The 15,251-nt window shown below is 44.7% G+C and overlaps 1 protein-coding gene across 6 annotated transcripts in view; it reads right to left on the bottom strand.

Annotated features, from left to right (window-relative positions):
- The window catches only part of TRIM37 (tripartite motif containing 37), a 1,151,903-nt gene that overhangs the window by 341,188 nt on the left and 795,464 nt on the right, over positions 1-15,251 (bottom strand). For all 6 annotated transcript variants that reach the window (XM_086954978.1, XM_086954980.1, XM_086954981.1 and 3 more), the window contains exon 18: positions 1,974-2,171. In XM_086954978.1, coding sequence (XP_086811104.1) covers positions 1,974-2,171 — 198 coding nt within the window. The remainder of the gene's footprint in view (positions 1-1,973; positions 2,172-15,251) is intronic.

Raw genomic sequence — 15,251 nt, 5'->3', positions numbered from 1 at the left:
CACAGAACTGTGCACAGAGACCTAGGACATCAGTGAATTGTGGTGTACCAGAAACTCACCTCAGTACCTAGAAAAACCCCAACCAGCTAGCATCAGTGTCATATTAGCTCTTTGTCCTACAGCAGAGCAACCAAGGATTAGACAACCTAGAACTTGCGACTTAGTACAAACTCAGGAATGGTGGGAAGTGAGAACACTCTTTCGTTATACTCTCATACCAGTCCACAACAGGAGTAAATAAGAGACACGGTGAGGTTAAAATATTTATTTTAACAACGTGTTCTCAGGTGCAGTGTCTTAGCCAACATAAGCAGACATATAATCAGAAATAATATGGTCAGCATTGTTACAATTCCATAAAATACAAAACGAGAAATCATATTACAATGATGGTGAAAACAGGTCTTATAGCGCCTAGTTTTAACACCCTCCCTATATAGGAATGATGTTTATAAACTAAAGAAGGTCTCTTAGACTTATTTGGGGGACCCCATTAACTTTCCGCTCAGTAAGAGTAAATCACACCTGGATCAGCAAAAGCTCTCTGCATCCCTGGAAACGGAAAATCTTCCAAGTGTGTGAAATCATGGCAACTGTGAAATAATAAAGGTGCCAGAATCTCAGTTGTGCTCACAGCTGTCAAATTGTTGTGTCTAAAAGTGTTACTCGATCATGTCGAACAACATCTACCATGTTATGATAACCTTGACGGTTTCAGCACTCACTGTGCAGACTAGTCTAGAGATGTTGAAAACAAACCTTTTCTCATGTGTAGACCTTCAAGAAGCCTAACTTACAAAAACAGCTATATGCAGTGTTGTGTGCAAAAAGCGGCAAAATGGCGTTTAAACTTATAATAAGCCATTCTAACATAACATGCATGTAAAGCAGGCCTCAGGCCACACTACAAAGCTACAACCTCAAAACTCAGGACAGGGCTTTTGCTGCAATTAGAAAAATTTTCACCAACCTGGGTTTTGGATAAGAACAGCATACTCTATGAATTTTGATAATTTTACGGGGGATTGTGTTTCTGGACTTTTATTATTCCCAGTCGCTCTCACTCCTGTGAAGAGGCCACAAGCTACCAGGGCTAGAGGGAAGATTGTGGACACCAGGGAGCCACCCTCAAAATACGTGTTCCCTATCAAATATGTGCGATACACAGGTGGTGCAAAAATGTTTTTCTTATTTATACAAAATGTCAATAAAACAATATTTACAAAAATCTTTTTCAGAAGGCTTCTGATTTTAGTGAAAGAATGCCACAGGACAGCACCCCACTCAGAAAAATGTTCCCTCTAACACTATAGTGCGATTCAACATCTGCCACTTTTATGAGCAGATCAACTAATTGGCCACACTCCAGTAAAGACACATAAAAGGGTGTGGTCATGTAACTGACATTTACAAATAATTGCAGTTTCACAGTAATTTGAAAGCATGTCTACTGTTACAATTAAATAAATCACCCTTGCCTCATGTCCGTTAAAGCTAAGTGGGTTCCGAATGTTTGTCATTCCAAAAATTGTATCCGGGTTGTAAAAAGTTTGGGAAGTAATGTTCTATTAGGTTTGTGAATTAAACTGTGCACTCATCACAGAATACAATAAAGCAGGGCTAGGCAACGCTCCAAGGCTGGACTGTGGTTGCCCACAGACATAACCCTGTGAGAGGCCTTGACCAGATTTGTGTAAAAACAATGTTGCCTTTATAAAGGAATAAAAATCCCCATTTTCAAATGAAAAAAGTAATTCATATTGTGAACTCTTTGATAGCTCTCATGCACGCACCTTCCACTAAAATATTTTAATACATAAGCTCTCATCCTATTTGACTACATCATGACAAAAATACGTACACTTAGTATATCATGTAAGAAAACAGACATGTTTGCAACTGTATCCTGTTACCAAACATCAGAAAATGTAGTTCAGGACAAGAAAATCTTTTTTCTCAATAAGATACAATACCGGCAGCTTGTAGAAAGGATGATGAAGGTCGTGGCTGTAGACCCCAAAGGTCTTCCATACTGTTCTTGTCTTTTAGATCCAACAAGTGAATTAAAATCAGTGGATCTAGGTCCAGTAAACTACTACTGGCTGCATGACAGTTGCTTGTGCCACGCTTAGAAGCTCTACTACCTGCACCAGCATACCCATGGCTGCTTCCTGTAACAGAAACAGATAGCACATGTTATTTTATCATTCAGGTATCCACAATCAAAGGTTCACTGGAGTTTGATAAAGACAAATATACAAGTTAATACAAGCATAACTACCTTTCAAAAAAACACACTCTAGAAAGTAATGCAAGTAAAATGAGGGCTTTGTGATTTTTTTTTGTTTAATCTTTTTTATGGCCATTTTACACAGAAACAGCTAGCACATATGCACAGCAAATCAGTGCCATTCTAAAACGTCTGTATTATCCAAATCCTCCCGTCTCAGAGGTCCAAGGTCGGGGGAACTAAGCATAAAAGAGTGCAAGAAGGGTTCCCCTCGTCCCATTCCAGCTATTTTGCTCTGTGAGTAGAAACTGGTGTCTACAGTTCAATTCTGCAACCGTCTTTGAAAATAATAAAGATATGAAGAAAAATCTTGCAACGTTAGGGAAATCCCTACCCAGAGACAATAAAACACCCTCCAGAAGCCCCACATTTTTGCTAACTCCCGGTTACAGCCTCTGGCACTGTACACCACTCTTTCAGCTCCCATGCAAACATCCATTCCGGCAATCCATTGGTCTTGAGTGGGCTTCTTCCTCACCCCTCACACCCGTATTATATCCCTGTTTTACTACCAGGCTTAGGGAGCAACACAGTAACTTGCTACGGGGCAACATAGTAACTTGCTACGGTGCAACACAGTAACTTGCTACGGGGCAGGTCTATATCTCACGGCATCCCTATGAGTGGCAGTACCGCCTCCTCCAGTATGTAACCCAGTATGCAGGTTCAATATTTCTGTATCGCTACACACTCGGACACTCCCATATAATATGATAAAATTATCCCGCATAGCTGTTACAGCAAAAGACAGTTGGACAATGGGATCTGCCCCATTTTCTGCAATTCGTCACACGGTTTATAGACTCTGGGTAGTACCTTCAACTGTATAAGTCGGTAGCACACCCTGAGGGCTACTTTCCGGGGACACATCAGTGCCGCCTCCCAGTCTTTGTATTCCATTTCTCCCATATCTCGTTCCCGTGTGCCCTGGAGACCCTTAAGACCATCAGGGATATTGTTGATGAGCACCCTATATGTACAGGATATCGCCCCTTTCCCCAGCGGGTCGCTCAGCAAGTGAGTCGGCACTGGAGACGAGCCTGGCAGTGAGATCCAATCTATACTGTCTCTGCATGTAAGGCATGCCTCAACTGGTTGGATTTATAGTGCTGCCTATGGGTAAGATCAACTTCCGTCTGCAAATAAGTAAAAGACTTGATCGCTCCCTACATTACCACATCCCCCTAGTATGATGATACTGCTCATTTCCCATCTGGTAAGGCCGTGCAATTTGCTGACTTCAGTGTACCCCGTCCACAGCAGCGTAGTCTTGGAGGGTTTCCCCTTCTACCCAATGACTATTCACTCTATCCCAGGTAGTTAGTACTACACGGGTCGGCATCTGGAGACGTGCCCGACTCTTCCCACCATGCACATAATGCTTCAAGTTGGATTCCTGCATGAAGTATCGGTCAAGGCGAAACACTGGATTGCTCTTTGGAGTGCACACCCAGTCATTAATTACTTGAATCTGTGAGGCCCGTAGTATGCCTGGAAATTGTAGAAGAGCAATTCCTCCATTATACACAGACGGAAAGTGGGCCGGTAAGGCTAGGGGCATTGTGATCTTAAGCCTAGAAGGAGCACATAGACAAATCAATCAATCAATCAATCAGTGACACTTGTAAAGCGCGCTACATACCCGTAGGGTCTCAAGGCGCTGGGGAGGGGGGGTGCCGCTACTGCTTGAACAGCCAGGTCTTCAGCTTCTTCCTGAAGGAGAGGTGGTCTTGGGTTAGGCGCAGGTCGGACGGGAGGGAGTTCCAGGTCTTGGCGGCCAGGTAGGAGAAGGACCTTCCTCCTGTAGTCGCTCTTCGGATGCGGGGGACGGCGGCGAGGGCGTGGTTGGCTGATCGGAGGTGGCGTTTGGGAGCGTAGAAGTTGACTCGGCTGTTGAGGTAGCTCGGGCCTTGGTCGTGTAGGGCTTTGTGTGCGTGGGTGAGGAGGCGGAAGGTGATTCTCTTGTTGATGGGGAGCCAGTGAAGGTCTCTCAGATGTCCGGAGATGTGGCTGGACCGTGGGATGTCGAGGATGAGTCTGGCTGAGGCGTTTTGGATCCGCTGGAGTCTCTTCTGGAGCTTGGCGGTGGTCCCGGCGTAGAGGGCGTTGCCGTAGTCTAGTCGGCTGGTGACGAGGGCCTGGGTGACGGTCTTCCTGGTCTCTGAGGGGATCCACCAGAAGATCTTCCGTAGCATGCGTAGGATGTTGAAGCAAGCCGAGGAGACGCTGTTGACTTGTCTGGTCATGGAGAGGGAGGAGTCCAGGATGAAGCCCAGGTTTCGTGCATGGTCTGTCGGTTTGGGTGCGGTGCCCAGGGCGGGAGGCCACCAGGAGTCGTCCCAGGCGGAGGGTGAAGAGCCCAGGATGAGGACCTCCGTCTTGTCCGAGTTCAGTTTCAGGCGGCTGGTCGTCATCCACTCGGCTACCTCTTTCATCCCTTCGTGCAGGTTGGCTCTGGCGGCGGCGGGGTTGTTGGTCAGGGAGAGGATCAGCTGGGTGTCGTCGGCGTAGGAGATGATGCTGAGGTGGTGTTTGCGTACGATGGCCGCGAGGGGGCTCATGTAGACGTTGAAGAGGGTGGGGCTCAGTGATGATCCTTGGGGGACGCCGCAGATGACTTCGGAGGCCTCTGACTTGTACGGTGGTAGGCGGACTCGCTGTGTTCTTCCGTCGAGGAAGGAGATGATCCATTCCAGCGCCTTGTCCCGGATTCCGATGTTGCTGAGGCGCCGTATTAGGGTGCGGTGGCAGACCGTGTCGAATGCCGCGGAGAGGTCTAGGAGGATGAGGGCCGCTGTTTCTCCATTGTCCATCAGGGCTCGGATGTCATCGGTGGCGGCGATGAGGGCGGTCTCGGTGCTGTGTTTGGCTCGGAAGCCGGACTGTGAGGGGTCGAGGGATCCGTTCGTCTCGAGGAAGGCGGCCATCTGCTTGTTGACGGTCTTCTCGATGACTTTGGCTGGAAACGGGAGAAGCGAGATGGGGCGGTAGTTCTTGAGGTCGGTGGGGTCCGCTGTTGGTTTCTTGAGTAGAGCGCTGAGTTCGGCGTGTTTCCAGCTTTCGGGGAAGATGGCGGTGTCGAAGGATGTGTTGATGATGTCTCGCAGGTGGGGTGCGATGACAGCGTCGGCCTTGTTGAAGACGTGGTGAGGGCAGGGGTCGGTTGGTGATCCGGAGTGGATGGAGTTCATCGTGCGGATGGTGTCTTCTGTGCTGATCGGGGTCCAGGCGTGGAGGGTGGTGGTGGGGGGGGGGTGGCAGGTCGGTCGTGGTGTGCGTTGGTTGGTTGTTGAAACTGCTGTGTATGTCCGTGATCTTGTTGTGGAAGTATGAGGCGAGGGAGTTGCAGAGGTCTTGCGATGGGGTGATGTCGTTGTTTCCTGCGCTGGGGTTGGAAAGCTCTTTCCAAAGGCTTAAGATCTGCAACCACCTGTTGCAGAAAGAAATGGCGAAGCCTAATTCTTAATTTTTTAATAATTCTTTTTATTTCAAAAATGCCCAGCACAGTAGAATGCACATTTGGACATGGCGAATAACATAGTACAACAGAACAAAAAGCAGACACCAACCCTGAGAGCAGTGAAGTAGTCACACTACAAAACCCCTTGTGCTGTCCTTGGACACGACCCAAAGCCTATCCCCACCCTCTCTATGAACATTAAAATCCCCTATTGGCTGGCAATGCTCACCTTATCTTTTCCCACTGCTTCGGGTAAACTCTACTTTTGTTAATTCGAGAGTAAGGGCGGAGTTGCTGAGCCCCAGACCCTTGTTAGGTTGGCACCCCTGCCTCCAGTGCCAACCAAATGTTTTGATACTTCGGCCATATTGTCTCCCCCGAGATCATCCACAAGAGCCATTTCCCGTCCATAGGTACCTACTAGGCCAACACAGCTGCCATTGTCCGAGTCACCCCACCCCAATACGTTTAGCTGTAGTCCCTCTGGTGCCACACAGCTTGTCATATTTGGTGCCACGATCATATGCAGAGTTAGTCGGTGGATTCTGATGGGGGTTATTTACTATCAGAGGTTAATAGTTAGAGTTAATTGGACATTAAGTGGTGAAAAACTAGAGGTAGTTAACTCCTATACGTTTTTGGGCAAAATAATATGTTCTAACCTTAGTGAGAAACCCCACATTGAAAATAACTCTAGAAAAGCAATGGCCCACGGGAGGGGATTATGTTCCTTGTACAAAGCGACTGGGAGGAGACACTTCTCATGTTGCCTGGATGTATTCCGTGCAAAGATTCCTGCTACCCTTTTGTATGGAATGGAATTGGTGGATCCATATCAATGGGAGTTTATGCAAAAAATGGAGGGGAAGGTATTAAGGAAAATTTCTTCTTTAAATTCTGCCTGCTCCACTTCATCTTGCAGGCTGGAATTCGGACTGCGAAGTTGTAGGGCTCAAGGGTTAGCTGCTCTAGTAAAATGGATAACATGCTTGGCCCGAGGCAAACCAGGAACCTTACGCGAAAGCTTAAAAAAGGAGCTCTTGGGCAACTTTAATGAGTTCTCGCAGCTAGTAAAAAACTTTCGACTGGCTGTTTCAATACTGGAATTGGATGAAAGTACGTTGTTTTTACTTTCTCCATTAGAACTAAAGCTAAAGTTAAATAGTATGTCCTGGGAATACTGCTACAAACTGGATATACTTGCCCAACAGAAAGAGAAAGATAAAGATAGGGAACTCCTGGTTTTAACCTATACACCTAAACAAGCCCAACAATATCTAACTTGGAACATTCCGCATGGTGTCCGTAGGGTATGGTACCTCCTTCGCCACAATTTGCTTCCACTAAATACATTACTTGCAAAATGGTATGGAGTGTCCCCCGTGTGTAATTTTTGTAATAATGCCGTTCAAGATTTTAAACATGTTCTGCTTATTTGCCCAGGCCTGTACTTATTGAGGAAAAAATGGATAAAACCAATCTGTATACAAATGGGAATTACGAATGTAAAAATGTTTTTTAATGCTCTCCTCTGCCCCCCTAATGAAATGTTCTGTTTTAGAATTTTTAAATATTTTAAAGAATTTTTAGATATCTATTAATGTGATTCTGGTGAGATGTTAATGAGTGTAATTTTGCATATAACAAGTGGTCGTTTAGTCGTTGTATTAAGTTTGTGTTTTTAAGTATGTTTACATGTATGTTATTTTATGTGGCCCTCATCGAGAGCCAAATCATAATAAACTTTTGACTTGACTTGACTTGACTACTATCAGAGGTTGTAAAATATGCAATACTTTCAAATACTTAGGGCAGGTCAGCAGTCTGAATTCAGTGGAAAGGATCATGAGGAAAGAGGTCCAAATCTCTGAGAATTCTGATCAGTATGGACCATCAACATTGTTAGCTTTTTCATACTCATCAAGTCCGACGGCCAATAACGTCAGTGCCTGAGTTCTGTGACTTTGCCTGAACCCCAATGTGTTAAAATTGCTTGATCTGCAGCGCATAATGTGAGCTGCCTGCCTCTGCGGGAATGAAGTGCATAAGTATGCTTTTTGAGAAAACAAGAGTATAGTACACACTGGGAAATGTGGAATGTCCAGCCCTGTAATTTCTTTTAGATCATTCAGTACTTCCTGCCAGTATTGTTTTAGTTTGGGACAATACCAGAGCAAATGAATGAGCATGTATGTTTCCAGCGCTTCTCCAGCAGAAATCTGGTCTCCTGGGAGTATTTGTGTATTCTGGTGAGGGTGCAATCCCAATACAATGCTATCTTAGTCAATGTTTCTTTGCTGGTGCTGAGTGTGCTGTTGTGCGGGCTCAGTGAAATATGTTCCACTTTTCTTTATAAGTTGGGATGCATCCCAGTTCCCTTTAAACATCTTTTTTTATGGGTGGCAGTTTTAGTCTTTGGAGGGGTTACTTGTAAAAGGGAATGTAGTTCTGATAGTATATTTATCCTTTGTTTTGGCAAATAGCCATCTCTTGCATGTTGATAGAGCTCTGCTTGCCGCCTCTTTTAGCTCTTTATTAGACAGCCAATGTCTAATTTCATTTCATTTCAATCTTTATTCGGTTTAAAAATCATCATTTGTGCATTTTGATCAAATCCCGCCACAAGGTTGCTCAGCTGGGTTACAATAATTGATTCTTTACATGATCGATGTGGTCTATTGTAAACATTGATCACGTAAGTGCAGCGTCCCTTTGTGTCTTTTAACTCGAGCAATAAAATGTCGGGATTATTAATGTCAATTTGCTTAATGGATAGGCCACCTGTGATTTTCACCCAAATTGTTAGTCCGCCAGAGGGTCTCCCCCCGTTTGTATTTACTGCGGGTATAAAGAAAGATCTATAATTCACCTTATAGTAGTTTTCGAGCCCCCATGTCTCCTGGAACATAATGATATCCCCACTTGAAATGTAGTCATGCCAGGATGGGTCTAAAAGGTTTTTTTCAGGCCTGCTATATTCCAGCAGATGATTTTTATGCTTCCTAAAGCCCCTTCTATTTCTGCTACCTGACAAGGTGGAGTTGCCCTAGGTATCTCTGGGAGCAGTTGTTGTGTTGTTGTTTCAACAGGATGTAATGGCTGTTGCAAGATTATATTAGGTGCAATATGCTTTGAATTGGTTTCAAGACATGAACTAGGGTATGTGTGGTTGATGCTGCTTGGCGTTGTCAGAGCCCTACCCTTAAGTCAGTCGCAGTCAGCTAAACCAGCTAGAGCTGCAAACCTATTCGACGTGCTAACTCCCAAGTTATAGGATGGGGCCCCAAAGCCCCAGCCATTTGTGGGGGCATTCCATCTAGGTGCAGGGGTAATGGGAAGGGGTGGGTTCTGAAAAGGGCCCAACCATCCTACGTTAAAGTCAGTATTACCTATGGGTGCTGGAGTATTAGGATACAGTACATTCTGCTGCATGCCTGGCCATCCTCCATTGTATTTAGCATTTCCTGTAGGCCCACAGTTATTAGTTATAATACCAGGCCCTCGTCTGCCCATTTGATTCCAATTTTGCCCTGGGTCAATGTTTTGAAAATTATTGTAGTGGTATGGTAGCCATGGGCCTGCCCTACTTTGGGGAGCGTAATTCATGTCAGGAACTGACGAACCCCCTCCCCAACCATGATCTCGCATTGACCAAACAGGCTTCCGGGGTTTTTGGTTATTGGCTTTTTGTGAATCAGTATAGAAAAATTCTAATGTGAGAGGGATTATAGAGCTACTTCTTTTTTGTGGTGGAAGGATATTTTGCAAAATGTCAGGAAGAGCAGCTGCGGTCGAGAAATTTAATATCACACAGTCGCCCTTCCATTTTTTTTGTTTTTTTCCTATCCAACCTACCCTCCTTGCTGTTTTAATTTCATCAGCTAACCTCTGTTCACCCCCCTGTGCTAGCCTCATATTATTTGAAAGCCAATATAGTGCCTTACTTTTAAGTGATGAGGCTGACTCAGTTTGGTCCGGTAATAGGGTTGGTGTATTGGCTAACACTAGCACTAATGGTGCAGCTTCAACTACAAATTGTGTCTGGTTTTCATCCAAACTAGTGGGCACTGTAGCGTGTGTTGAATCAATTTGTCGGGCAGTTGGGGCTTCTAGTGGCAGGTTGTTAATATTTTGGCTAGAAGTTTGTGGGTCTTCTGCAGGGGTTACCCCTGGAGGAGTAACACCTGATGTTACCCTGGATTCACTATCATTCCCTGGGGGATCATTGCCTTTGTTGACATTACTTAAGGCATTTCCTATTGCATCTACTAAAACATTTTGAGTGCTTCCAAGTTTCTTTATCTCTGCAGAAAGTTTGTCAATCTTGCTAATATGTGGCTTAACAATTGTCTGTATTTTTATTTCTAGCAGCTCCGCTATTTTTGACATTAAGTCCTCGTCCAGAAAGTCCCTCAAATTATTAACCTCCTTGGTCTGGCAAATGTTTTTGTCCTTTAGTGGTGATATAGTCTTGCTTTTTCCAGAACGTGCCCCCCCCACGTTTACTTTGCAATCTACGACTGGCTCTAACTGCCCTTGAGGACTGCTTAGCCGGTGGATCATCCTCCGTATCTTCTTTATCATTATTTTCTTCGTCCTCAATGACTAGCTGTGCATCTGGATCAATTACTGCATGTTGTTCAGTGTCCCCCACATTCGCTATACTGACATCAGTGTTGATAGTGACTGGGGAGGCTGGTGCATGTAAGTCGTTGTTAGAATCTAGCAACAGTGACTCATTGATTTGCGAGGAAGTGGGTGGGCTCATAGGAGGAAGAATAGGGGACTGGGACAGACCTAACAATTGTCTGCGTTCGCTGTTTATTTTGCTAACCACTTGGACAAGGTAATTTTCCATGGTGTTCTTTGGTACTTCGAGTGCCGTGTGTGGATTTTTTTTGCGCATAATGTTGCAAGGTGTATGAAAGTCTTATACCCACTGTTCAGATAATTGACAAAATGTCACTCCAAGATTAAAACGAAAAAGTCTTACTTCAAACTTGCGCAGATATCAAGCTGACTCCTTTCCGCATTCGTCAGTGTAATGGCGTTTCACGTGGACCCCCTTCCTAACCCAGGCTCCTGGGCGATTCGATAGAAGCTGTATGGCCTGCTTACCGACCCCCGTCTGGATAGCCTGTACGCAAAGAAGGCGGACAACCAATGTCTGGAACGCCACTGCTTGATATGATCACTCACACGATGGTTTCCTGGTGCGCAAGGATACAATATTAGAGGGATGGCCTAGCCGAGCCGTTTTGTGCCGCTGAGGGCCGTAGAGGGCCCGCCCTTTGCCCGGGCTTCGCCCCGGGCGTCCCGCTCGCATCCCGCGAAGCTGGTCCTGGTGTGCTTTTGTGCGCCTCCCCTGGCGCCCTCGCGGTGTCACAGCGTGCGCCGCCGCGTAGGCTGCCGGGATTTGTAGTCCCGGAGCGGCGGCGCTTTCTGACTCCAGGGAAGGTGACTCTCGGCGGTGGCGGCGTGGGCAGTAGCGCCTGGCAAGGTGTGGCGTTCTGCGTGTTGCGGCGGCTTCAGGTACGTTTTTTCAGCGTGTCCCAAAGCTCCGCCAGTCCTGGTGTGCTTTTGTGCGCCTCCCCTGGCGCCCTCGCGGTGTCACAGCGTGCGCCGCCGCGTAGGCTGCCGGGATTCGTAGTCCCGGAGCGGCGGCGCTTTCTGACTCCAGGGAAGGTGACTCTCGGCGGTGGCGGCGTGGGCAGTAGCGCCTGGCAAGCTGTGGCGTTCTGCGTGTTGCGGCGGCTTCAGGTAAGTTTTTTCAGCGTGTCTAATTTCAGTAGACCCTCTGTCCAAGGAGGTCGCAACCTGCTTGAGGCCACACTTGAAATTGACTTCCAGCCATTGCCTGGGTGAACTCTTTTAGGAGCCATAGAGTTCCAGTCTAGGTAATTAATCTTGGTAATTAATCTTTACAATAACGGTCTGGCTAGTTGTATCCTCAAGTATGGGATATGTTTTGTGCCCATGACATTGGATAAAGGATGTGGAGGGCCTCCTGCTGTTGGATGGGGACTGCTAGGTTGATTATCTTTAATTTCTTTTTTTTATTTATTATTTATTTCTGCAAAATACATGAATTAGTCGATAGAGTCATAATTTACACAATACATATATACTATTAAAAATCATTACATCAAACAATCCTGGAGCTAAATACATAATATACACAAAATCGAGATTATAAATTAATAACATTACATACATAAAGATGCCATTAACCATACAATAAGATGAATGCATATGAAGCTGCTAGGAAAAGCAATTAGCAAAAACAAGTCATCAAACAGTAGACTCTAGATGATTAGTAATCGTGCCCCAAATTTGTTGACCAAGCTTCTTTTTTCTATGCCCCTTAAGGGCGTACAGACTATGTTCGATATTATGTATTGCAAAAAAACGTGCCCTCCATAAATCAAAGGAAGGGGGTTCCTGCTGTAGCCACCAAGATGCTATTAAGAGCCGGTATACAGCTGTGACTAAAAATATTAGCTTTACATGTTGTTGTAGTAAATCTGGTATTGCCGGCCCCATTTCTGCACCTAGCATTATCTGCGTTGCGCTTAACTTAACTGGAAAACCCAAAATAGCTGTTAGATAATTCTCTATCTGTGAAAGTAAAGATATTAACCGTGGGCACCCAAAAAAAATATGAAGGTCATCCGCAGATAAATATCCACAACGAAAACATTTCCCAATAATATCACTCTGCCATTTAGAAATCTTGTCGGGTGTATAATATAAATTAAAAATGGATTTATAATGTTGTGCAGATCATTTTGCCGAAAGAAATAAGTTTATCGCCATCTCCAGGGAAATTTCTATCCGTATATCCTGCCTCCCAAGTTTATTCCCCCATTTAACATTTTGTTGCTCTAAATCATTCACCTTGGTATTCAGCAAATGACCATATAGCACTCCTATTTTGCAGCTTTGATATTGTCTTCTATCAGAGGGTTAGCTTGTAAATTGCTTGCATTTAGAGATAAAAAATTCCTAATTTGCAAATATTTCGCAAAATTCTCCCTGGGACGTTGATATTGCTCACGAAGTTGCTCAAAAGATTTTAGAGAGCCGTCAGTAAAAAAATCCCCCACCAGCCTTAATTCTTTTTGCCACCATACATAAACCACCCTATCCCATAAATCAATTGGCAGGAATATAGGAGATGTCAAAGGTGCATACCAAGAATTTTTTTCTATTCCACAAATTCTCCTTAGTGTTCTCCAAATCTTATATGCGGCGAGCAGAACCTTAAAATGTGTCCGTTTATAATGACTCCATTCCTGATACAATAACAGATCATTTTTAGCCTTCCCACCTAATAGCATCTGATAAATTGACGGGCACTCTGCCACATTCAAAGGACCCATCCCTGTTAGCAAGACCTTGAAGCATACAGGCATAATAATAAAGAGTAAAATTTGGTACTGACCAGCCTCCTACGTTTCTTGGTAAGATCATATAACGCCCGGCACGGCGGGCCTTACCACCAGCCCACATAAAACGCATACAGAGAGCCTGAAGTTGTGTTAAGCTGGTACTAGCAATTTCTAGAGGGACACACCTGAAAAAATATAGTATTTGTGGCAAAATCATTTTTAGCAGACTACATCGCCCTACTAAAGAGAGATGAAGATATTCCGCCGGATCCAACTGTTTACGCACCCATAATGTTAGATCCTCCCAATTGGACTTGACCAGGGCCTTTGGAGAGACCCTTAACTTAATCCCCCGATAAGTGACTTCTTCACAAAAACCGGTGGATCGGAGTACTTTGGCAGTTTGGCACACAGTAACTGGGTTTTAGAAGCATTCAATTTATAGCCAGCGACTACACCAAAGTTTGAGGCAATAGATTCGATCTCCACCATTGCTACTGTAGGACATGTCGTGACAATTGCCACGTCATCAGCATATGCTAGGACCTTAAATTGATAATTTTGCATCACCACCGGGGGAATCCTAGAGCAAGCTTCCAACATTTTTAAAAAGGGCTCAATGTACAATGAGAATAAAAGAGGAGAGCAGGGGCAACCCTGCCTGGTGCACCTCTGTATTTGTACTACATCAGACACAAGTCCCATGGTACTAATACGGGCCGTCGGTTGCAAATACAATGTCTGCAGTGATATTATGAATTCGGGGCCAAACCCCCTTTGCTTCATTACGTCCCATATAAAGCACCATGAGATCCGGTCAAAAGCCTTTTCGGCATCCAATAAAATTAAACATAATGGCTCCTGGGTAGCATTGACAAAATCAAATAAAGTGATCACCCGGCGAACGTGATCCACCGTTCCTCGGTGCGGGATAAACCCATGCTGTATAGTAGAAACTAAATTAGTAATTACTCCCGACAACCTATTCGCAAGGATCTTCGAATACATTTTTCCATCCCCATTTAAAAGCGAAATGGGGCGGTAGGACCCAGTTAAGTTCGCAGGTTTTCCTTTTTTATGAAAGACCACAATACATGCCTCACTCCAGCTCCCTGGAGGCAACCCTTTCTGAGCATTTCTCATCGTCTCTAAAAGATCTGTTTTTAAAACAGAAAAAAAGGTCTTATAAATTTCCACGGGTAGCTTATCTGGGCCTGCCGCCTTTCCCCTAGCTAAACCATTAACTGCTAATTCTAGTTCTTCTGCCGTAATAGGTGCCTCTAGGCTTTCTCTTTCATCCTCAGCTAAATCTAACGTACAATATCGCCCAATAAGATCAGTAGCCCTATCAATGTCATATTCATCTCCTTTATACAATGATTCATAAAATTGCCTAAACACCTCTAATATTCCAGATTTGTTGTCTACTAAATTTCCGCTTAAATCTACTATATTATCTATCCGCTGTGCAGCTTCCCTTGACCTTAGTCTCTGGGCAAGACATCTACCACTTGCCTCCCCGTACTCATATTGAATTTGTTGTTTAATAAAGAAAGTTTTTGCACTGTCCTGCGATCATTTAAGGTTTAACTTTGCTTTAAGCCTAGCTGCTGCCGTCATCTGATCAGTTATATCCGCCCCCAAGCGTATACCCTGCGCTAATGATTCCTCAGCCTTTGTTAATTCTTGATAAAGCTCTTGGAGTTTTATCGCCTGTTGTTTTTGATTATATAAACCAAAGCTCAGGGCCTCCCCCCTAAATGCTGCTTTGAAACAATCCCAGACATTGTCCACACTGCTTGTCCCTCGATTAATATTAAAAAAATGTTTCAATCCACTGTTTCATGTATTCAGTGAATTGTTGTTCTAATAATAACTTGCGATCAAAGGAATATGCCCTTGGTCTTTTAGAGGTTACTATATCCATTATAGAGAGAACCACCGGTCCATGATCGGACGTAATTCTAGGATAGACTTGGATAACGGTAGATTTCAACAATGACTGAGGAATAAAGAAATAATCCAAATGAACTAACTTACGATGGGGGAAAGAAAACAACGTGTACCCAGGAGCCGTTCCCCTTAAAAAGGCCCATGCATCCACCAACCC

Source organism: Lissotriton vulgaris, chromosome 2_1 (genome assembly GCF_964263255.1).
Source record: "Lissotriton vulgaris chromosome 2_1, aLisVul1.2, whole genome shotgun sequence".
NCBI classification, from domain to species: Eukaryota; Metazoa; Chordata; class Amphibia; order Caudata; family Salamandridae; genus Lissotriton; species Lissotriton vulgaris.
The sequence above is the reverse complement of the archived record's forward strand: the minus strand, read 5'-3'. Positions and strand labels throughout refer to the sequence as shown.